We start from the raw sequence: 25,036 nt of genomic DNA on the forward strand, positions 1-25,036 counted from the left end.
TTTTTCCTTTAATCTAAATGTCTATGTTCTAACAAGTATGGTCCCCTTCTCCTTGAAAAAAAAATGGTTGTGCCATTGATTTGAAACTATTATCGGAATACATTTTACTTGTTAATTTAAATATAACAATTAACTCACTGACATTTGAGATTCAAATATGTCGCAACCTGAGAAGTATAAAAAAATTATTGAAAATATACAATTTTTTTTTATTATTATAAAAATCAATTAGATAAAAAAAAAAAATACTGTACATAAAACAAAAAAAAAGGGAAAACTAGCTGATCGCTCTTCTGTACAGCATATATCGAGTGTACCTATTGTCATTGACTAAATCGTTAAAATATAAATGTTATAGTTTTTTTAATGATAAATCATTTCATACGAAGTACAATTCTGAATAAAGACTGTTTGTCGTCTTGTATTACCAATTATATTTTATGGTATACTCATATTACTATAAATTTTATTATTAGTACCATACAGTAGGTTGAAATAATTTTTGCCAAATACATTGCATTTATTATATTATTTATACGTTATTGCAATTTATTATAAACATTTAGTTCAATGCTATAATTCAACTTACTATAAAAACATGTAAACAGAAAGTTTTTTTTTAGCTAATACAGTTCTGTAACTGAAATTAAGTAATTGAAAATTTAGTAACTGAACTTCATAAAAAAAAAAAAAAATTGTAACTGTTTTATCTTTTTTTTTATAAATAATAAGACAAATTATTTATTAGAATATATGAAATACTTTTGCCTATTACACATACCAATTACGTGAATAGCTAATTACTCAAAAAATAATAAATCATTTAAATTTATAATAATAAATCCTAACGCTCGTGTCTTTTATAATAAATACTTTAAAATCAATATTCCTATTAAATAGGTACCATAGATGGTCATTTTTTTTTTTCCAGTTTATATAACTTTTGCGCTTGACAAAGCAGTATGATCACCTAATTACACGTTCAATTTATTTTTATTTTTTGTACATATATGTTGTATGAACATCAGATTTTCAAACCTCATGAAAAACAATCAATTTATAGCTAACGGCAAACAGGTATTACAACAAAAATACAAACCTATTGTATTTTTATGAAAAAATATCGGAAAATAAAAATTATAATAGACATAGGTACGTATTTTTGTAAACATTGAAATATTTTCAACATGACGTTTGGATTTCATATTTTATGAAGATGTAATAATTTTATTTACAAACGACGGACGGTGGCCGTAAAATTATTTATTAGTATACCTGTAATATCATGTACTTGCGTGGATGGGTACTTGTTGAATAACGTTATTCATTAAATTATTATTAAGTTACTAAATTTTATCTGTACCTATAGTTAAATACATAGCAATATATTCAATGCTAATTATGCGCACCTACTATGAGATTTACAAGCACAATATAGCAAGAAAGACGAAGTTATCGTTAAACGGTGAGGGTATGTATATAAATGCATAACCATACATCATATTTTAGTGAATACGTTTGCAAATATGAACTGATATTAAATTTTATTGGCAATAATTTCTAATTACTCTTACATATACATCACTTAACAATATAAATAAAATTGTAATGTTAACTACCCGACAACCAGTCAATAATATACGCAATATAATATTACTATATAATGATTCTTGTACTTAGTTTATGTTATAACGCAACGATAACATACACACATATATATATATATATTTTATATATTTGCATAAATTACTTACCGCATAATTGTTTAAGCCAGCGGTGTATTTAAGCTTTTTTTATAGAGTTCGGATAATTTTTCTAAGACAGTACTGTAGGATATTTTCTCCCCTTCCATATAAATTCAACTTCAAAACTTGGATGGATAAAGCTCTACAAATATTTTCATGGCACTCAAAGTACGAGTATATTATAATGTAATATAATAATAATATATATTATATTATTATATAATATACAATAATATTATAATATTATATTATTATATTTTCGACAAGATTTTTTTTTCTTCAATGGACAAAACTAGCTAAAAACGAGTAGAAGTTTTGCAAGATTGTAAAACTGTTTCTTAAATTTATCTATTCTCAATATTGAAAAAGATATTTTAAATATATTTAAATATGACCATATATTATTATAAACAAATAATTTAAATGTCAAAAAATATATTTAAATAAAGTTTAAATTTGTTAGTTAAAATATAATATTTATTTTATGCAATGTATAAAATAAGTATTAATATATATGTTATATTAGCTGCTTACAAATAAACAAAGAAATTTTTTTACAGATTATAAAATAAAAATATGATTTACAACCCCCTCCCTAACAAAGATAATTTTAAAATATAATAGCTTTCCATCAATAACAATTTATTTTATGTTTTCTGATATTTTTTTAAATTTTGGATGGTAAAAGTTCCTAATATTTCATATGTTATTGCTCTATAAATACAACAAGGTTTTATAAATCTATCATCTATAACCATGATACACAGAATGCATTAAATATTTTTCAAGAGATCTTATTTTTATTGTTTTTACTATGATTCGGTAAAATATAGCACAAATCTAACGCTACCATGCCGACGCCTGTGAAATATAATTTTACAGGCACCATTACACCCTTTTTTTATTTCTTTATTATCTATAATGTATGAAACTATGTATCATATTAACTTTAGATATTAGATTAAATATGGTCTATGCCTTACGACATAATAATATAACAAAATACCATGATAAAAAACATGCATGTATATTGTATAATATTATATATAAATATTATTTTTTTTTTTCATATCAACGCGCAAAAAATAAAAATAAAATGTTATCTTAGTCATATTGGATATACATTTTTAAGGGGGTGGAGAGGGTCAAGCCTTTCTTCCCCTAAACATGCCACCGGAGTTGAAGCAATAATAAATCACATGCTTAATGTGCGACGAGTGTAATTATTGGATTATTAAGGTAAATATATACGTATTAATAGCTTAGTGCAAATGCAAATACAGCCATCTGTGACGAATACTACACGCGTGTTATCGGCTTCGACACGATACCATAGTATTATAATATCACATCTGCTATCGATTATTGCAGTGTCATTTCGATAGTGTTATGTGACAGCAATGTTTACCGAATTGATGCACTAAATTTGTTGTCGGCACTTTATTCAATATTATCATTGTGACTGCTAACGGTGCCACTGCTGACCACTCTACTCGTATGTTACACCTACGCAGCTGTAATGACTACACGTAAAGTATGTATTGTGAGATTGCTAACAATTGCCCGCAGAAGAACTGAAATATACTTGCGAAAACGATATACCTAACCTTAGGAATGATTATTATTTTATGATCGTCCGCGGAAGATAGATATCGAAGTTTGCGAATATCTGACTACCAAGTGATTTTTCCATAATAAACCACTCATTGTTAAAATATAGTATTTACGTTATTATTATGAATAATAAAAAAAAAAAACAAAAATAAATATTTTCTAAAAAAATTCAATTTTTATAACCTAATAATTTTTTAAGTTTTTACTTGTTTGTATGATAACGTACATTTTAATTTCATTACCCAAAGCAGAATTTTATTCGTATTCGATTTCTAAAAATGAATTGTCGGAAAAAAGTATTTTATGAGTTATAGGTAAGTGTTTGAAATGTTAATCACTGGAATAAAATGGTCATTCTTTAACTTTAAGCACCTATAGTTCATAAACTATTCGTCCGAAATTTGATGTAAATACATTAAATAATATTTTACTTCAGAGTATAAAATTAAAAGTATTTTTTGTAGTACAAAATTTTAAATAACTAAAATGTTATTTTTTTAGAACATTTTTGTTTTGTTTTTACTTAAAATTATGCAAATATATATTTTCAAAAACGTTAATTTTGAAAATTTGAAATAATGAGTGGTTCACAATCAAATAATCACCCTTTATATGTAATGTATTATTTTGTATTATGAGTAGATTATGCATTATTTTTTTTTTCAAAGTGATATTATAGATGTATTTAAAACAACCGGACTTTTAATTATTAAATAGAAAAATGTTCCATTCAATTTCAACAATCTTGCATACGATAGAATAAATATATTATTCTATGGTATACTATATCTATAACTGTTATTTGAAAAACTCAAACTAAGGTTTGATGTATTTTATTGATCTATTTCACGGTGAATGAGCATTGGTTTAAAATAATAACCAAACATCAATATTCGTAAATACATAAACCAACAATTTGGTACAATTGTACAATAAATATTTCCTTTAAATAGTATTATAAATAAATATTTACAATTGTATTTTGTGATTTATATTATTCTTAACATAGTTTTTCAGTTTTAAAAGGTAATTTAATGTTCTTATTTCATTAATCATAATTTTTTTTTTTGTCAATATCTAATTATATTTTATGTTTTTAATTACCTACAAAGACTATGATTTTACACTTAAAAAAAAGTAAATTATAAACACAAGAAAATGTTTTATCGTGATAAATAAGCAATAGATAACGTGGCTGCAGAATTTATATATAATAATAAATTTATAACTATTGTGTGATAGGTTTTTATTTTAATATCTATTAGATAGTAGTAAGTATTAAGTACTTATGTAATATTTATATAATAATAAAATATAACATAGGTTACATAATTAATTAACTTAAAATGTTTGGGATTCAAACATAATTTATAAATTGAACTTTAAGTTATTGAAAATATAGAACTATTAAATAGTTAACTTTTAAATAAAATGTTTATGTTAAATATTTTTTATGCAAATAAAATAATTTTAATAATAAATATATGTATAATAATAATAATAATAATAATTTATTATTAACAATGTATTAAAAATGAGTTTTTATTTTACATTTTATCTGATATTGTATGTTTTAAACAAAAATATAATTATTTCTTTTTTTTTTTTTTTTTTGGATAAACATTAAACAATACTTTATATAATGTATAATATCATATATATTATATCATTATATATATATAATAAAATTAAATATAATTTTTAGTTTCTTATTATTGTAAGATATCATGCATAAACTATTACAAATAAAACATAGTTATAAGTTATAACTTGTATTATATTATTAAAATATTATCACTGTATTACAAATATTTATAATTTCCATGTTTATAAATTAAAAAAATTATTTATTGTTATATAATAGTTGTATAATGCATTGATAATAATGCATTTAAGGTAAATTAAATATGGTTTTTAACATATTGAAATATATATTGTATAACATGCATGGTGTAGAAAGTATCTAATTTAAATTCGAGAAACGCATAATATTCTAATTAATTCGTTATTGGTTATTTATGTAGAACAATATAATATGGTTTCAGATTTCAATGTTTAAATAAAGGTACACGCTCGAATTACATAGCATAAAACAATATTATCGATATGTATACCTATATCAGGTATATAGTTACAATAATTATACATTTTACCTTTTTAATTATTATTGTTAAATTTCTACATCAAATTAGTAAATAATTCTATATCAACTGATATGTTTGAAAAATCGGATTTTAAAACAAATGTAGTGAATTAATATTAATATTGAAATATATTATATTGTCATATTGAGAAATTACGTAATGATGTAAAACGCCCATTTATTTTACTCGATTTGCATTATTTCTCAAAAGTTTCTTATATTTTATTAATAAATTCGTTTTTGTGGACAAGCGAATTCACATGAGAAAATAATAATAATTGAGATCGGTTCATTCAGGCGGTTCAATTCAAATAAACTTATAAATCTTCCATTGAGTTCCAAAAAATTATTTCGGTGACACTGTTACTTCTATTTTTTTTTTTTTTTGAAAGTGTGACCATTGATGTTTTACAAAGCTGGTTGCGAATAATATGAATCATCGTCAATAATGTTACTCTCGGAAAGTCATAGTTATATTATTTAAATGAATTTTTGAGACCATCACTGGTTATAGAAATATAAATAGGTATAATATGATACGCGTAGTTCACTATACAACACATGGTACATACTAAATTATAATAATATATTATATAGCTTATGTTTATTGGATAATTTTTTAAAATCATTGTATAGAGATAAATCAAGACATTTTTTTTTCGATTTTAAAGTATCATTTCTGTTTAAAAATAACATGATAGAACTCAAAAACTCTATAATCAGTTGTTTTGCAAAGTTATTCTTAGTAACTTTAGACCACTTTTATTTCAAAAATCATAAAAACTCAAAGAAAAAAAAAAGGAAAGGTAGCAAGGTAAAATGATTACCATCTATTTTAAATATAAACATTGTATAGTTTATAAATTATACTTTTTGATTCTTTAAAGCTGGCGTTGAATATCTTACAGTAAAAAGTTTCATTAGAATGTGTTTCGAGTGAAACTTTGTAACGGCGCACGTTTTTAACTACTTTACACAACAATAAATTACGTGTTTTGCCGAAGTCTAAGCAAGAAAACCCATCGTTTGAAGTAATGATAATTTTCCTAAACAATTCCAAACGCTGTTTGAACAAGTTTTAACGCCTCATGAAGTGGTTTTATAAAAAACCAGCTGAACGAATACCTAATATTGAAATGACAGCCCTGCTGCAACTGACAGGCAATCGGATTATTGTTGTATGAGTAACATTATTATTACTAATATATATCTGTGATAGGTAACCTACCTTATATAATATCACGTTCGTATATAATACAATAATATATAGGTATACTATTGTTAGTGACTAGTATACATTAAATTGTCAATGATATTGGTCATTGTCGCCGACGATCGAATGCATTCATATAAAATATAGCAAAACCGATATGAAAACAACAATGATAAAAAAAATAATGATAAAATACAAGGAAAGCCACCTGTAGTAAGAAATATTCCTTGGTGAATCAGTTATTTTATCGACAAACTTTTTCTCAATATATTAAACAATAAAATAAATGTACCATAATATCCATAGTCATAGGTACATATATAAATATAATACTTAAATAATATTATAAAAAAATATTAATAAAAAAAAAATAAGAATATATTATTAATCCTAGTAAAAGCTAAATAATTATTTATAAAAATAATCTAATAATTATTTTTAATCTTTTAAATTAATATACTTAAATATATATATCAAATTAGATTATATAATAGCAGGCTACTGAAAAATAGAAGTTATACTTATTATAGTTAAAAGTTCTAAGTTCCAATATTTGTACTTAATTTATGATTTTACATTAACAACAGTTATTCAGAGCTGAAACATTATGCCAACCTTTACTTCTAAGAATATTTTATAATTTATTTTTCTATTAGTCATATAATGACAAGCTGAACTAATATTTATCAAAAAATCATGTATTAAGTTAGATGGTACTTATTTTATTATAATTTATAACATTATGTCTACAAAATACTTATACAGAATTCTGTGAAAACTGTAAGTATATATGGACAGTAAAAACAATTGATTTTGTTAAAAACTAATATTGTTTTATTACTCTATTTTTTATGAATATTTTCAAATCATTAGAAATACCAATTAAATACAATTTGATACTAGAAGCTACCACCACTTAAGTTGCAGACCTAAGCATTTTAGTGATTTAGAAGGTGATGACTAACACATATATTGTGAATAAATAAATAAACACATATCATCGTAAAAGCAATATGCATTCATCCTAGTACAATGTACAGGTTCTAAAATAGCCAGAATATACAATTCTCAGTAGTATCTATTTTACGTTAAACCTTTATAATAATCGATTAGAATGAAAAGCGCCTATGCAACTACAACACCCGCACTCATATATTATCTGAAGTAGGGTCTCGTCAATCAGAACACAGGCTAATCCGAGAGACGTGGTAATCCGAACGGGCTTGGAAATAACCGCATCGATATACTAATACACACGTGGGTATCATAATTCATAATAATATGCAATATATTATGAACATAAATAGCTGGCTGTATATGCATAATTATAATGATTTTGATTGTATTCATTGTGTTTTTCAACAACAAATTTTATAAATTAATACTACAGTATAGATAGAGAGATAAATTTCAAAATTTAAATCGCAAGAAAATTGATTTTTTTTTTTAAATCATAAACAATCCGAACAAATCGTTAATCCGAACGATCCCTTTCCCCAATCTCGTTCGAATTAACCCTACTGTATTATACAATTATTCTATATATCATAGCGTGCGAATAGCTGAGGTAATCTTTAAAATACCTTATATTGTATCTACTTCTAAACCTAGGTGTAAACTAAAATCCCCTTCTGAAATACTAATAAAATATTATTTTCTTTTAAAGTATTGAAAAAAAATATCTATTATATGTATATTTATTATTTAAAAATGATAAAATATAATTATAGGTATCAAATTTTATAGCTAAAAAGGTTTAAAAATTATTTATACAATCAAAGTTATGAGTACCTAAAAATGTGTTTCAAGAACTTTTTTTTCAGTCACAAACGGAAGCGTAGTACTAGATAATTAAAAACTATCTTAAAACTATTTTTAGGTAAAATAATATATTATACATGATAAGACTGATGATTATATGTAAAATATTGAATATTATTATAAGCTTAAACCTATTCGATTTTTTGATTAAATCTGTAACGGCTGATTAATATATTAGCTCGAGTATAGGTATCTACTACTAGTGTGGTAGCATGGTAAATTATCGTGAATCCGTGGCTTTATACATATTATAATATATGTTTGAAATCTATTGTACGTCACGTTTTATATGTTTCTAAAAATATTTTTTGTTTAATTATATAATTTTATTTATTTATTTATTTATATATTTTTTAATAAATTTCACCGTCAGTATTACGAAATATTTTCAGTTTAGGTCATAATTTCTGTAAATGGCGATTACAAATGGCCTCTCGAGTTACAAACAGGCACACTTGAACAGATGCCATACCCATAATAATTACCGGGACGTGATACAAGAAAAAACGACATAATAATTGAAAGTATTTTATTTGCTTTCTTCACAATAGCTCACAATCTAGTTTTCATTGTCGTGTATACAAGTGGCCGAGAAAACGGATAGTCATAGGCAATACAATGCATATAGAATAATATGGTTGGGGTAACAGACGTATGAACATTTTTATGATTGATTATCCACATCGTCGTCATCAACAATTTGTTCGAAATGTCAAGTACGTCTTGTGCATTTAATTCAAAACATTAAGTCATAAATTTGCCATTTTCAAACACAATGTTTGTAGTCTTGAAATTAAATTTTTTCCGGATTAAATTCGTATTAATACAACGTTTAAACAAACAAAAAGCTCGGATTATGAATGTTTTGTTTTATAGTTATAAGTCATTTATAAAAATTAAAGTAATAACTTTTAGAATAACTATCTTTGGAATGTAAATTAATTTTTACTTTTGAATCAATAATTTTTGTTTTCGTATTCAACTACCTTAATATTTTACACGATATTAAAAAATTATGAAAAACAGTCGATATTTGTATTTTTATATAATTTTACATTGATTGAATTGTAATAATAATATTATATTATATCCACATATATTTCAATAAATTTTGAAACACTGTTTTGCAAATTCCAGGATTTAATATTTGTAATACAATATAATTACCTTACAAGAAAAATTAATTTATAGGTTTTTGGAGTTTTTATCATAAAGAAAGCAAATTTATTTTGTCTAGTATTAATAAGTTGATAATAAAGGTTGATTAAATATAAATTCATAAAAATTGTAAGGAATTCACTTACATTTACTAATAATTATTAACACCCAAAGTAGAAAAACATTGTCAGTATTTCAGACTGGATGAATAATTATTGTTATTATTGTTATTTTTTAAACTAGTTTGAGTCGAATTTAACGTTTTCTTATTTAATAATAGAAACTATAGAAAAGAAACTTAATCAACAAAACATTTTTAAAATAGTTTTTTAAAGTTTGGTAGGTATTTTTATATAATATATTTTCATCATAATAATTTATTTAAGTTTACTACGGTTTACTTTAATCTCAAACTATAAACTCAGCTAACACGTTGAACGCTATATGTTCTGACTGTTCTGAGTGCAGAACGTATTTTCACTGCTGTGAGTATTTCGGTGTAAAAATCATGATTGTAATTATTGATCATAGAGCAAAGTATTTGAACTAAAATCGTTTTCAATCAATCATTACACGTTTAAAATAAATGTGCGCCATAAGCCGTGTTATTGTAACTTGGAAAAAGTCACTCGTCAGTCGTAATTCTCTCCATTATACCTACGCATTTCAAAAATCATTTGATTAGGTCAAACGCATTGCGGGGAAAGAAAAACAGCCTTTAACTCGTAAGGTTCTTGATACCCGCGATTTTCCGGTCAACAGCGGATAAACGCAAGCGATGACGAGTTGGTATCGACTCAAAATAAGTTCTGTGGTCGCAAAAATCGACCGGATCCGCTGGAACACGAGGCTTGGATACTCAGACTTCAGAGAATTGACGTCGTTCACTTTAGTTGTTGTTGTTGTAACAACAGGTGTATATTATTAGTGTTATGATAACCGTGATATTGTGGTCCACACGGAACATTGTAAACGCTGTTGAAACGCAGCGTACCAGTGACAACCGCTCGCCGCGGGTTGTCGTAACAGCGTATAATAATACGGTTATTAAACGCCGACCATGTTCGTGGTTATTATAGATCTAATAGCTACATATATGCGTGCACACCTAAATCTAAATCTAATTCTATATAATATGTGTGTGTATACACGATACGAGCATCGTGCACACGTTGAATTACCAGTATCGGAATGTAGGCAACGGCAGAGTATAATTCGTATATATAGGGTGATTCACTAAGCATCTTCGCATTATTGTTATTTTTTTTTTTTTTTTTTTTTTAATTCGTTATTCAAATAATCACTTGTCGGCGGAGCTGTTCAAAGATTATATTTTTATTTATCCGGAAATGTAAAAACAGATGGATCTAGTAGGTATTTACTATAGTCGGACACAATTTTACAAGTTGAAAAGATATTGACAGATTGATATAAATTACTTAAGTTTTCACTGTTTTCAAATCATCGTAACCCTCATTTCTTTCAAACCCATAACCGTGGACCTATAAGTGACAAAGTTAAATATCTCAAAAACTGCACGTTCGAATTTCGATTTAGGTAAATCAAAATTTTCAAAAATTAAAAAAATATGATTACAATTGTATAGGAAATAAGTGATTCTCGTTTACTGTAGAAAATCAATTAATTTTGATGATTCAAAAATGTAAATATTTAAAAATATGATACTTCAGTATATATTTCAATTTTCAAAAATCCCAAAAATCAAGATTTGAATAAATCCATTATAAAATGGCAAAAAAAAATTAGAGTAAATAAATGTGGTACATCACCCTGTATAATAATAATATTTAATATTATATACCTATTTACTATGTGTGTGTGTGTGTGTGTGTGTTTAAACTTGTTATATACATATCTCATCGATTACGCCGACCCGAGCACTTGGCACTTGACACGGATCTTTCGGTATCGGGAAAACCGTTTATAGGTCTTACCGACCGAACAAGGCTATACAAACGCGGCTGACCATGTACAACCGTATACTAATATTATATTTTAGTAATATTATATTATTATGTTATATATTATTATTATTTTTATTGTACTGTTTCCCCGTTCTCGTCGGATTTCGTCACGCTGAGCATAACGCCCGCGCCCAAGACGAATCGGCGGTGTACAATATTGGGTTAGGTACACACTACACAACCGTATATATTCTATAGCACCACTAATTATACAATATATTATATTATGCTATAGACATTTGGTTATATCAAAACGGTATTCTATTCAAAATTGGCGATTCTACTCGTCTTGGAGCGTATAATTGATCGTAAAAGTAATTCAACTCGATAAATTCTTGTGTAAACAAAAATATATAATTTACATAGGTAGTTTGAATGATTCTTCTCTCAATGTTTTTGAAAAAAAAAAAAATGACTTATCACGAGTAATTTTTCAGGTTTTCAGTTTTGTTTTTTACAAAACAATATTTAGTTATTACTATTATTAAATATAACTATTGTTATTAGTTTCAATTATAACGTTGTCAATTTTATTATTTTTACAAATTTTAAATTGATTTCTACCCGTCTATAAATTAATAATTAAATAAATAAAATTAATAATTTTACTTATACGAATGAAAAACAAACATAGAACAGATGTAAATATGTATTTTAATATTCCGATGAGAAGAATCCTATGGATTATGTTAAAACATAAATTGAATTGTAGCTACTATACGAGTAGTTAGTATCTAATTAAGTTATAAATTACTATTAGTTGTGCAGAATATTGCCGACTGTTTTGCATTAACGGAGAATTATCGTATTATTTGTTAGTATTTTCTGTTTTATTTATATTTTATATATATAATTAACCCTAAGGACATTTTTTTATTTCTTGTCATTTTTATAGAAATATAATTACGGCCAGGATGACATGCCGAATTACACATCATATAATTTTTTCGGTGAAAATGAATTGCGTCCCAAGATCCCTTTTTACAAATTGTGTCCCAATAATATTTAACAACTATACTGAAATTACGTCCGATATACCTAATTACATTATTTTCCTTTCCATTTTAATACAGATTTAGGACTCAAAATCAGCATTAAATAAATATTATAAATACTGTATTGCTAAAGGTAGTTTAAAAATATTGTTTTCGTTCAATAAATATAAAAATAAAATAATAAGTTAAAATATAGTAAAAAATGTAAGTTATAATGTGTAATATGAATATTATAATATTATTTATGGCTCGGTAAAAATTTAAACGTTACAGTTTTGACAAAATCAAAACGTGTTATTTCGTTCACGTCGTATTTAATCGTTTCTTTTCTTGAAAATTCTTGTTTTTCACATATTTCACGACTCGTTTTCTTTGTTTGTTTGACTACTACTGCACATTTTTATGTAAATATCTTTTTGTACGTTTTTAAGTATATATTTGAATGAATTGAATAAAACATACCGTTAAATTTTGAACGGAAAGCTTCACAGCTATTTATTTTCCGTGCAATTGAACCTACTAGTTGTTAAATATAATCGGGATGTAATTAGTATAGCAGTAAAGAAAATTCGGGATGCAATTACGTAATACGTCACATATCGCAATTTTAATTTCAGGGACGCAATTCGTATGCAGCTAATTTTTTGTTGTATGTGCGTTTTTTTATTTATTTTTTTTTTTTTATGTGCAATTCGTACGGAAGTACAACATCGATATCTTTATTGTACGGTCCCAATTTACCCTAATCGAATGAGTTCCCATTACGAATATTCATTCGGTTGAACGTCTGCAGTCGTTAGGGAACAGTACTTTGTATAGCAGCCAAACTGTTCCGCTCTAACCGTGTGCTCAGAATCCTTTCTTTTAGATGAGGAAATATTATCTGACGATGGTTTTAGTAGCAATGACATAGATGATAATTAAAACGCGATGCGACTAATGCCGGGTTAAAGATAATGATGTGGTAATGCCAATGAGCACGCGTAAAATTATCGGTTATTCATTTGGATACCAATTACCACTATTTGTAATTATGTCATAACAATGTGTTACCGCGCGTTCACGCAATCGGCAAGAAAAACTTCTGCCTAATTAATGAAATCAGCAATCAAAATTCACCGATTCCGTGAATTTGGTAACCAAGTTGCTGATTTTACGTTTTCGGTAACAACGTCGGTGATTTCATGAAATCGGCGATTTCATAAATTCGACGTGACATATTCATTAAAAAAAAAAAAAAAAAAACACTTGAAGATACTTTTGTAATTTATTTAGTTAATTACATTACAATTTATAATAGATTTTGAAGAATACTTACAAATATAGCAAATAAAACCCGGCTCAATTCATAAAACTGTTACCAACTTTCAGGATCATTACATTTTTCACGGGAATATAATATAAATCCTAATTTACCAAAGCTCTAATAATATATCATAAAAAAATCTATAATTTATTTTACACATTATGTATAAAAAAAATTCTTTCTCATTTTTATATCATCGACATTATACGTAGATGTTAATTTAATATATATACATATTATTTTTATTGAAAAAAATATTACTTTATATTCTCTAACAACATGTTATAAATAATTTCGTTACATAAATCAATTTTTATGATTCACTTAATCATTTTATACTAATGTTGAAGTAAAATAGTGTATTCGTTTATTTAAACTCCAAATTTCGTAATTTATTTTGTTATTTAAAATTAATATTTTTTTATCAGTGAAATAATTATAGTTCTACATTTTAATAGATTTAATTCCAGTTAATTAAAATCATTCGCAAAAAGATCAATTTGTACATTTTTTAACATTTACGATAGTACTAATAAGATAACGAGGTTGTATCCATTTAAAAATTGAGATGATGATGAGGGTTGAAACCACTCTATTTTTTATGAATTAAATGTATATGTTGTATATTTTCTGGGAATAGGATGATTATAAAATTATATTAACTTCGTTATTTAGCTGTCAATCAACAGATACTAATCTTTAATGGATAGCACGCTATTTTTCATATAAAATTTAATATTATAAATTGTAATGTTACTGAAAAATATGAAATCATTTAAAACCAATAAGTTTTCTCATTTTAAAGTTTACCAGCAAAATATTATATTGCAATACTACACTATTAGATATGATTTATTGAGCAAATTTCTTTGCAACTCCAGTGTAGGTGATAAATATTTTTTTCTCGATAATATGTGTACTATTATAAAAATTATTAATAACATATAACTTTGTTTTTAGTAAAAGTTATAATTATCTTGCCCCAAAAAAAAACAAAATTTCAAATTTTACATTTTTTTATTATTATTATTATTTTGTACTAATCCTCTAAAACATTATTATAATAAATTTAAAATTATTTTTACTAATATTTTTTTTATTTTTTTTTTGCATTGAGAAATTCATTTTATTACTAGAATTACATTTCTATTAAGGCTCTAAAGTCATATTATTGTAAATAAAACCATTTTTACTATTATTTCATCAAATAACCTGTGCACTTAAAAATTTCGAATATATAATAAAAATGCTTAGTTTATACTATTAAAATAGAATTAAAAATAATCAATTATCATAATGTATATTCCAATCATCTGATTGATCGTTGCATAAACTTTCGTTACTCGAACTTGATAATTCAAACGCTACACGTCTTTTTAAAATCATTGATAATTCGTTTGAAACTTCTTGCTTTTTTGGCGCAAATCGAACGGTCTTTTTTAAACACACACCTATTATAATTATCGATTATCGATCAAATAATATCACATATTTAGTATGACTTGGCTAACCTTTAATTATTTCACTCATTAGTTCTTTGTGCAAATTTGTTGATGGTCGGTTAACAATAAACGCAGTCTTCAAAATTTGATCCAATGTCATTGTTGTAGACGGTTTATCTCGACTAATAGACATTAAAACAATATAATTATATTTTTAAATATTTAAACAAATGCATATACATTTATAATTTATAACACAACGTTAAAAAAATAAATAAAAGATCAATTAAAAATAATTATAATGACAGTCGTCAATATTCATTGAAATATCTATGTCTAGCTACGCGTATTTTTGGCCAGTTACACTACTGATGTATTTATATTTTGACTTCTTAGCATATTATTTCAGAATAAAACATAAATTTAAAAAAAAAATAAAAAAGTGAAACAAATACATAGTTATAAAAAAGTGTTAAATACACTTATTGTTTTCTTTAAAATATCATGATACAAATCACGAATTTCCATTACAATTTTATATATTTTAAGTATAAGTAATGTTTAGCCACGTGTAATGTTCCAGATTACGTAGTATATAATATATTAGTGTAAAATACGAGATGTTGTATATGACAACTTGTAAACCTGGTTCTATTGTTTAAAATAACAGAACAGCTAAAAGATTAAAAGTCCTACCTACATGTGTTATAACAACCTTTTTTAGAGCTATAAGTTATGAGCCCTGATTATTAATATAATATTATTAACCTTTCCGGAAAATCTCTACATACTCGTTCCTACTTTTTTTTTTGTTTTACTTTTTTGTTTATACTTTGTTAGTAATGCAGTCCTCTATGACATTTTATTCCTGTACACCGCTTTGTACAACTTAAACAAATAATTATAATAGATTTACAAAAAACTAAACTATCCCTTCGGCCGAATAATTAAACATGACAGTTGTTTAAAATTCAAATTAATTTAATTTTATGTTTATTGTCAAAAGCAAACAAAGACGTAGATGGAGCAAAAAATTATAATTATTTCAAATGAACCGAAAAATAAAACGATCAGTTGATATTTATTATGATATGAATACATTGCATACGCAGAAATTAAATACCAATAGTAAAAAAATAAGGCTAATTATTATTTACCATGAAATGTTTTTTGAAATGTTTGAACAATATTATTTATGATCTTTTACAGAAATAATTTTATCAATGGTTAATCTTACAATAGTTATTTTAATAATAATGATTGTTGTTTTAAATTGTATAGGTACCTATTTTTTTTTTCTGTTATTGTTAAATGTTTTATTTAATTTCTTATTTTATTAGAATATTTATTCTACTAAAAATACATGAATAATATTAATATTACATTTAATATATAAACAATTATTTTAGGATCAGTAGTATTATACATCATTATCATGCATTTTAATAAAGGTTTGTAACGCTATAATAATTAAAAATGTAAAAATAAACGTTTTCTTTTTAAAAAAGAAATATTAATAAAACAAAACAAAATGTAACTAAAAAAAAAAAAAACTAACTAACTGTAATATTACAGAAAATTATGCTTTAAAAACGAGTCGAGTGAATAATATAATCATCGTTATCGGAGTTCGTCTAACGAATTACTTTTTTGGAGGAATTATAATATAATACTGATGAATCATTGTACACTTTTCCACATTTTTTAAGATATATTTTATGAGTAATAAGTAAAGCTTGGATTTTATAGCAAATGCTTTTTTTGAAAGATAATTATTATATATAAATACGTTTTAAATCGTTCTGATTTCAATGAAGTAAACTTTTTTTTTGCTTTATTCTACAAAACCTGTTTTTTGTTGCTTTTTTCCCTGTTTGCTTTTTTTTTTTCTTAATTTTTACGTATTTTTCTTGAAAATGTTTCTTATTTATAAGTTATAGACTAAAAATACTATTTTATTATTGCTAGAAATTATAAAACCGGTGAAAAAACTAATAATAAACGGATGACTGATATAATAACTATCGTCATTGCGCCGAAATCGTATAGTTTTAAAATTATCTGAATTATATCTGCGTGTTTTTATAGCACATTCTAATATTTTAATTGACCGGTAAATATCAATCAGTGAGATATAGGTGCTCTAAATAATTTAACTATAACCGTCATTAACACCCAATAGGATGAGTTTTAATGAAAGTAACTTGACCGAATGTGTATGGTCGTGTAAATCCCTTTTTTAATATTTAATTTTACGTGCAATTTAAAATCGTTTTTTTAGAATAAAATTTAATAAATGCTTTTTTTAAGGATTTATTTCGCCTAAAAAATCCGAGCCCCAGTAATAGGCAATATTATATTTTCAGATTATCGTGGTGAAAATCGTAATTATCGCGATAGTAAAAAATAAAAAAATAAAAACCTATTGAAATTACAAAAACCAATAAATATCACTCGACTTCCCGGGGTAAGATTCCGTGCTCGTAGTGACATGTAGACTGTAGCACAATGTACACATTGTACACGCTATGCGTGGTCGATGCGCCGCAAGTCGTCCGCGTAGACGGACAAACGGACGCGGCGTCCGCGGTCCGACCGGCGTCGCGCGCGACTGGTGCCCGTCGGTCCAGCTGTAAGTGACGGGCCGAAAGACCGAACGTCGGTCCGAGGTCGACCGCCCGCGTGTGATATCGTCGCCATCGTCACAATAAACGATATCGCTACGACGGTCATCGGTCATAATATCGACATCACACCTATTTTTACAATCATATTGTGCCTACTTTGTAACGTCAATAATCGTCTCACGGACGATATACTTACTTACCGTCCGCGTTGTGCAAGCGACCTCACCAAGTCCGACTCGCGCCACCCCCTCGTCGACCCGTCCTATTTAGTACCCTCTCCTCGACGACCGTAGCCGCCGTTCGACCGGGTGCGGTGCCCGTCTTACTGTTTTGGGACTCGGTCGAGAGTTGACAACGACGACGACAATGGTATGCCGATCTCGTCCGACTTTGCGAAATCGCTGTGCCGGGCCGGCGGGCCGTCTCCGGAGAAGGGTAGGTCGTGGACGGGTGGGGGAGCGGGACCGGGCGACTGCGGACCGGTATAAAAGTTGTGCGTCCGATATCCAAAGTCATCAGTCATCAACAGCTCGTCCAAGTCTCCGACAAACGACAACCGCACCTCAACCAGCTTAATTGTATATCATATACATCACCCAAAACCAATCGCCGCCATCATGCAATTCACAGTGAGGGTCTTACTGCGCCAGCACATTATCATTATCGTTAATTTTTTTTTTTTTTTTTTGTAACTGAATTATTTTAATTTTTTTTTATTTGCCTTTGCCTTTGCCGCCCCCAATCCAGGTGTTGATCGCCTTCGTGCTCGTAGCCGCCGCCGTCGCCTCCCCGATCGCCGACAAGCCGGCCGCCGACAAGTCCGAATCCGTCAAAGACAAACGCGCCATCTACGGTTACGGTGAGTCACAGCTCCGTATCACTCGCATCGCCGTCGTTGTCGTCATTGTCGTTATTATCATTATAACGACAATTACGACGGTGTGACATCGTTTATACGATTTAATACGACGGCGATAGAAGTGTTTCATGTCTCCGCGTCATCGATACGATTATTGTTTTTTTTTTTTATTATTATTTATTTATAACCTCTCGTAAAACCAGACCGACTGCGTTAGTGATCGCAGCGGTTTTTTAAACGTTTTTTTAAACGTATTCTAAACACGACGATCTCCCGTCATCGTTTAACTCATATTTGTGTCACTTGTGTTTCCGATTACCAGCTGTCGCCCCGTCAGTATACCACGCTCCGGCCGTCTACCACGCACCGGCCGTCTACCACGCACCGACCGTCTACCACGCCCCGTCCGTGTACCACGCTCCGGCCGCCGTGTACCACGCACCGGCCGCCGTGTACCACGCACCAGCCGTCTACCACGCACCGGCCGCCGCCACTTCTTACTCCAGCGTCAGCATCTCTCACCCGGCCGTGGTCGCCAGCGCCCCCGTCTACGCCCCGGCCCATCCAGTGTACTACCACCGTCGCTGAACGGACGACATGGTTACGGTAAGTCGAAACGAGACGGTAAAACGACAACCCCCATCATCCGGGTGCCCCGTGTCTTGTTTTTTTTTTTGTACTTTGGTTTCGACTTCCGTTGAACCGTGCTTCCGATAGGTATACCGTTTGCGCGAAACGGTGCCTGACCGCCAATGATAAACACTTCGAGAATTCCGTCTACAGCGGTTTGACACCGACCGAATTTGATGGGCTGATGTCGAGATTCGTAAACGGGATAAGTACCTACGCGATGCGACGCCAAACGCGAAAGGGACGTATGGTATACGGTCGATCGGAAGTCTCGACTAGGTCGCCGGTAACGCGTCGCCGTCGGCGACGATCTAAGTCTCGACGCGCCCAAAAATCGCACGGACACTCGTAAAATACGAGCGAGCTTACGTGCGAAATCGCAAGCCTGCTACTCCGCGTTGGTTCGCGTTCGACTCGATATAATTTTTTTATTTCTTTTCCAGATCCTGAAATTATTGCTGCGCGTGTCAGAGACAGACCAACCGTCCAACTACGCTGCTGCAGTCGACGTGCCCGTCGAAAATTTCGCAATCTTTAATCATGCATAATATTTATACAATTAAATTATTACGGTGTTGAATTCATCCACTAAATAATAAAAATTTATATATATGTACGCACAATACGAGTTTTTTATAATTTTTATTTTATTCCTATCCGAATATACTATATCCCGATTCAAATGTCCGTGTACGATCGTATATCATGTATTTTTGTACCGCTAGTAATATTTAAATTCGATCTGAACAATGAATTTGTAAGTCCAGATTTGTTTCGATTACTCATCACAACGTGTTCGAATGGATGCTAAAAATGATCCTAGTCCCAGTAGATCCGCTTCAACAAATCTTGTGTAGAACTTTAAATGCGGTCAGTCTTCCCTTTAGTTGCTTTTACGACTGTTTAAGTAGTTGTTTTAATAAAAAATCTATTTGTTTTTCAATATAACCTATTACAAATAGAACAATTTAATATAGAAAAACAAATAATTTTCTATTTCTTAAATAGCTGTAAATTAAAAAAAAAAAAAAGTAGATTTTTAGTATTTATGGATAGTATACTTATAGATTATTGTACGAATCTAAAGGTAATGGTTGTTTAAATAAGTGTAATAATTTTGATCATTAATAACTATTTGAGTGTCTAATTTGTGCTAATACATTTTAGGCGAGTAAAAATTATTTTTACCTATATGAGCTTTATAGACTTTGATGAATATATGGTTTTATTTTATTATTTTTTTAACTGTACATTACTATATTACTTTACCATCAAAAATGCATTTTTAGGGAATTTTCGGTTATTTTTTAGAGCATTCTTTTATAATTTTTAGGACTTAAAAAATCTGATTCCTAGTTATGATATATTAATATATACACACCGATTCGTACTGAAAATACGTATTAAAGTACTATCAGGCCGTGTGTATTATTGTTATTATTATTTATTATTAAATACGGTAGTTAATTTAATCTTTATGGTTATTATCGACCTTAAATACGACGCAAATCAGTTCATATATGGAAAAAAATCTCATTTTATCCTTACTATTTCTAATTTATACAATATTTATTTATTTACGAAATATTTAGCTAAATTATAAATTTTGTGTACGGTTTATTGTCTTAATTTAATAAGTTTAAAAAGTACTTAGATATTTCACGAAATAACATAATCATTTAATTATTTAATTGTATCATATATTTAACTATATATAACTAGTTCAAACGTGTTTTTATATTTTTTATGAAAATAAATGGTTAATGTAATAACGGGTTGTGTTAAATGTTCATCTATGCACGAACCTACGCTTTACATGTCTTTGTAGCAATTATATAAATACTGGTAGAAGACTGTTCACTTCTACGTTATTGTTTATTTTTTTCCTGCAAATGAAAGCTTAAACTTGTGCGTACGCTCATGAGCGCATTTCATTTTTGTACAATAATGTATTTTGCAATTATCGATATTGACACTCGACGCAATTAGACCTAAATCAGTAAACAACCACAAAGTGATAATAAGTATTTGTTGGTTTTTTTTCCAACCGCAGGGACAGATTTTTATGCCGCCCTTCTTTATTCCACCCAACATCATATTTAAGTGTTGGTAAATATATTTTAAGCATTTACATTTTATAATATTAATTACTAATAGTTTTATTAATATGAGTATATATAATTAAATTAGTTACCTTTAAAAAATAACAGAAAATTATAACACAATTTAAATGATTAATGATTGTAGTGATCGCAGTACAATACAGTACGATTGTTACTACATTAGTTATTTAAAAACATCGCACGTTCCTGATTTGCTTTAGGTGATTGAAAAATTGGTAGTTAATTAATAAAACACTTCCATTTTTAAATAGGAATAAGTTGCAATAACTTATTAATAATTTTAACAATAAATCAAATAAAACAACTAACTGCTATGTAAAAGTTACTACTGGGAAAGACTAAGCTAGGGTGGCCATATTTAAAAAAAAATAAAAACAGGACAAAATTAATAATTATAATATTTTTAAATTAATATTTATTATAATTTTTTTTTTTTTGTTTTTTAACTGTGAAAAAATATAATTTTTAAATTATTAAAAATCAAAATTTAGACACAAAAACATTATTTTGAAAAACATAAAATAACATGGTTAAATTCAATAAATACTTCTTAAAACTTTTAATCACGTATTTTAGTATTTTACTTACAAAAAAAAAAATGTAAATTTTAGAAACGTACCTAATCATTGAACTCATTATTTATATATTATTAATTAATTGTCAGCTGTTGATTTGAAATGGTATTTCAAGGCGGGTGGTATGTCATGTACGTAATTGAATTTCATTATCGGATATTATATTTTCAATAACGAGAGAGTAGCATATAATCTTATAGTCACTACCTGTAAACCGTTAGTCGATGATTATTGCGAGTGCTAATCGCAAATCTCGTATAGGCAACACGGCCGCCTCGAATATCTATTATGCTTATAAAGTTATAAATTAATGTTGTGTATTGTAATTATATTTTTTTATATATGTAACCTGGCTAATAACAAACAAAAGCTAATAACCACACTTGGTTACGTTTAAGGCGAAACAAATATTTAAAAAATAAACCATTGTATAATTCATATTTCGAAATTATATTTTATTCGAAGTAATGAATTCTTGTATAATCGACGTAAGTAGGTATATAATATTATAATGTTTTTCCAGTAATTTATAACTGGAAATAATATTGTTACGTATTTTCTTTTTAGATCGGAGATATCGTGGATATTAAAATTAAAATAATTAACATGAAAAAATCATATTAGTTTTATTGTTATGTTTAAGTCTGGCTAGTAATATATATTCAATTGTGCAATTAGTAATTACTAGGTTTAGAATGTATAAAAATTATTATCATTTTTATTTATTTTTTTTTTTTTTTAACGAACCCAAGAATAAAACGACTATAGAAAACGATAAATCAATATTAAAAGAAATTGACGATATTAAGGAAAAAAATAATAAAGTAGAACAACAAGGATTACCAAATATAGAAACCGTGGATAAAAGTACAACAAAACTTTGTTAGCCCTTACTAAAGAATGCTCCGAAATGTCCAAACTATATCATGCCATAAAACAAAATAGTTCGAAAAACAAAGAACATTCTAATACAATAAAAAGTTCTAACGAGCCTGGTAATGTTATTAACATAATTAATAGCACAATTGTTAATAACATTAACCCTTTCAGTCCCGATTTTTTTTTTTAGGTAAAACATTTTTTTCTTCATATTTTCATTTCATATACTATATAAATAGGTTACTGTAAAAATTTAAAATTTTTCGCACAACTCCTTCCCAGAAAATTTGCTATGTACATTATAATGTACAATAGTACTTGCTGTCATACAAAATGAAAAAAAATATATAAATAGTTATTAGTTATTACAAATTCCTCTTTATAACAATAAAAATAAAAATAATATTTTATAATAGCCATAAGACATTCGAATTATATACAAATTATGATCATTAAAAATTAAGTAAAGTAAAATAAAATATCAAATATAAGTTATTTATGAAAATCAAAAAAAAAAAACAGATGAACGTCGCATTTTATGCAATAAACTTGTGTTTTTTCTTTGCAACCTTCATTTTTACACCGTGTGGCTTCTTTTCTTCCGTCTAGCTGTGGTAAGTGACCGATATTGTCAAGTTGAATACTTGAAAAAGGACGTGAGTCTATTTTTTTAAACTTTTTCAAGCGGTGAAAATAATTTTTTTTGAAGATTCGGGGGTGTAGGTACTAGACGCGATGGGCGTCCTACTTTTCTCGAAGGTGTAATTACAGCTTTCCTCAATAATATCAACTCTTTGGCCAACCTTATCCTAAATCCAAGTAAATCTAATGTATCTTTCTTTTTTCTTTTTAATTGTTTTGCGTCATTAATGTATTCTAACCACGAGTTACTCGCTGCCATATCAAACGCATGGCTAACCATTCTGAGTGTTCCGTTTTTTCGATTTTATGAAGCATCAACAGAAACTTACGAGCTGATCATATTTATCTACACCTCCCATTGTATTATTATAATGTCCTACTATTTCCGGTCGCTCAATCTAGACATATTTTTTTGTTTATCCTGTCCCATATTTTTATCGTATACACTTTTCCCGAAGCCACAACATTTGAACATAAATTTATGGGTTTATTGTCATACCATTCGACTAGTCCTAGATTTACATCTGGAATGTCCGAACTTATTTCAAATATTGTCCCCCTTCCTAATTTTTTTCATTTCTTTATCCGATAAAAATGGTGGATTTTTGAAACGATTTTTACGTATTGTACCGGTTGCGTAAATGTTTTTTTTTTTGTAAAGTATAAAATAAATTGAATGATGTAAAAAAATTGTCCATTGTAAAATAATGACAATTTGGCTTCAGATTTTCCGTTAAACTTAAAACAACTACACCACCTACACCAAGGGTTTTTTAAATCATCATCGACTTCAATCATATTTCCTTGGTATACGATTAAATTATACACTAAACCACTTTGGCCGCATAATAGATATGTTTTTATTCCCCAAGGTTTTGGTTTACCGCGAATATAGGTATTGCTTTATAGATAAATGTCCTTTGAACGGAATAATCTGTTCATCGACCGATAGATTTCTTTCCATTGGAATTTCTAAGCATCTTTTTTTAATTATTTCAAAAAGAGGGCGAATTTTAAAAAAAATTATCTTTGTTGTTTTTCGGAATCTCCATATTGTCTATAACGTGGAAATGTGTACGAAGACTGAAAAATCGATTTCTTGGCATAGTTTGAGCAACTAAATTTATATAGGTATCTTTTTTTCAATACATGTGTACTCTAGGCATCTTTAAAGCACCATTAATCATATGTATTACTATAAAGTTTCTAACTTCATACGAAGTTGTGGGTTTGAATCATATTGAATTTTGCTGAGTTGCATATAAATTAGTAAAATAGA

At 27.7% G+C, this 25,036-nt stretch overlaps 1 protein-coding gene across 1 annotated transcript; it reads left to right on the forward strand.

Annotated features, from left to right (window-relative positions):
* Window positions 1-18,577: 18,577 nt before the first annotated feature.
* Window positions 18,578-20,154, forward strand: LOC112593224 (cuticle protein 16.5-like). Its single transcript, XM_025337576.1, has 4 exons — window positions 18,578-18,678; window positions 18,797-18,908; window positions 19,231-19,514; window positions 19,982-20,154. Exons 1-3 carry the CDS (start codon window positions 18,667-18,669, stop codon window positions 19,494-19,496), a joined length of 390 nt encoding a protein of 129 aa, XP_025193361.1. The 5' UTR covers window positions 18,578-18,666; the 3' UTR covers window positions 19,497-19,514; window positions 19,982-20,154.
* The last annotated feature ends 4,882 nt before the right edge of the window (window positions 20,155-25,036 follow it).

The sequence above is a fragment of the Melanaphis sacchari genome, unplaced genomic scaffold, assembly GCF_002803265.2.
Source record: "Melanaphis sacchari strain LSU unplaced genomic scaffold, SCAv2.0 Contig1_pilon_pilon, whole genome shotgun sequence".
Taxonomy (NCBI): Eukaryota; Metazoa; Arthropoda; class Insecta; order Hemiptera; family Aphididae; genus Melanaphis; species Melanaphis sacchari.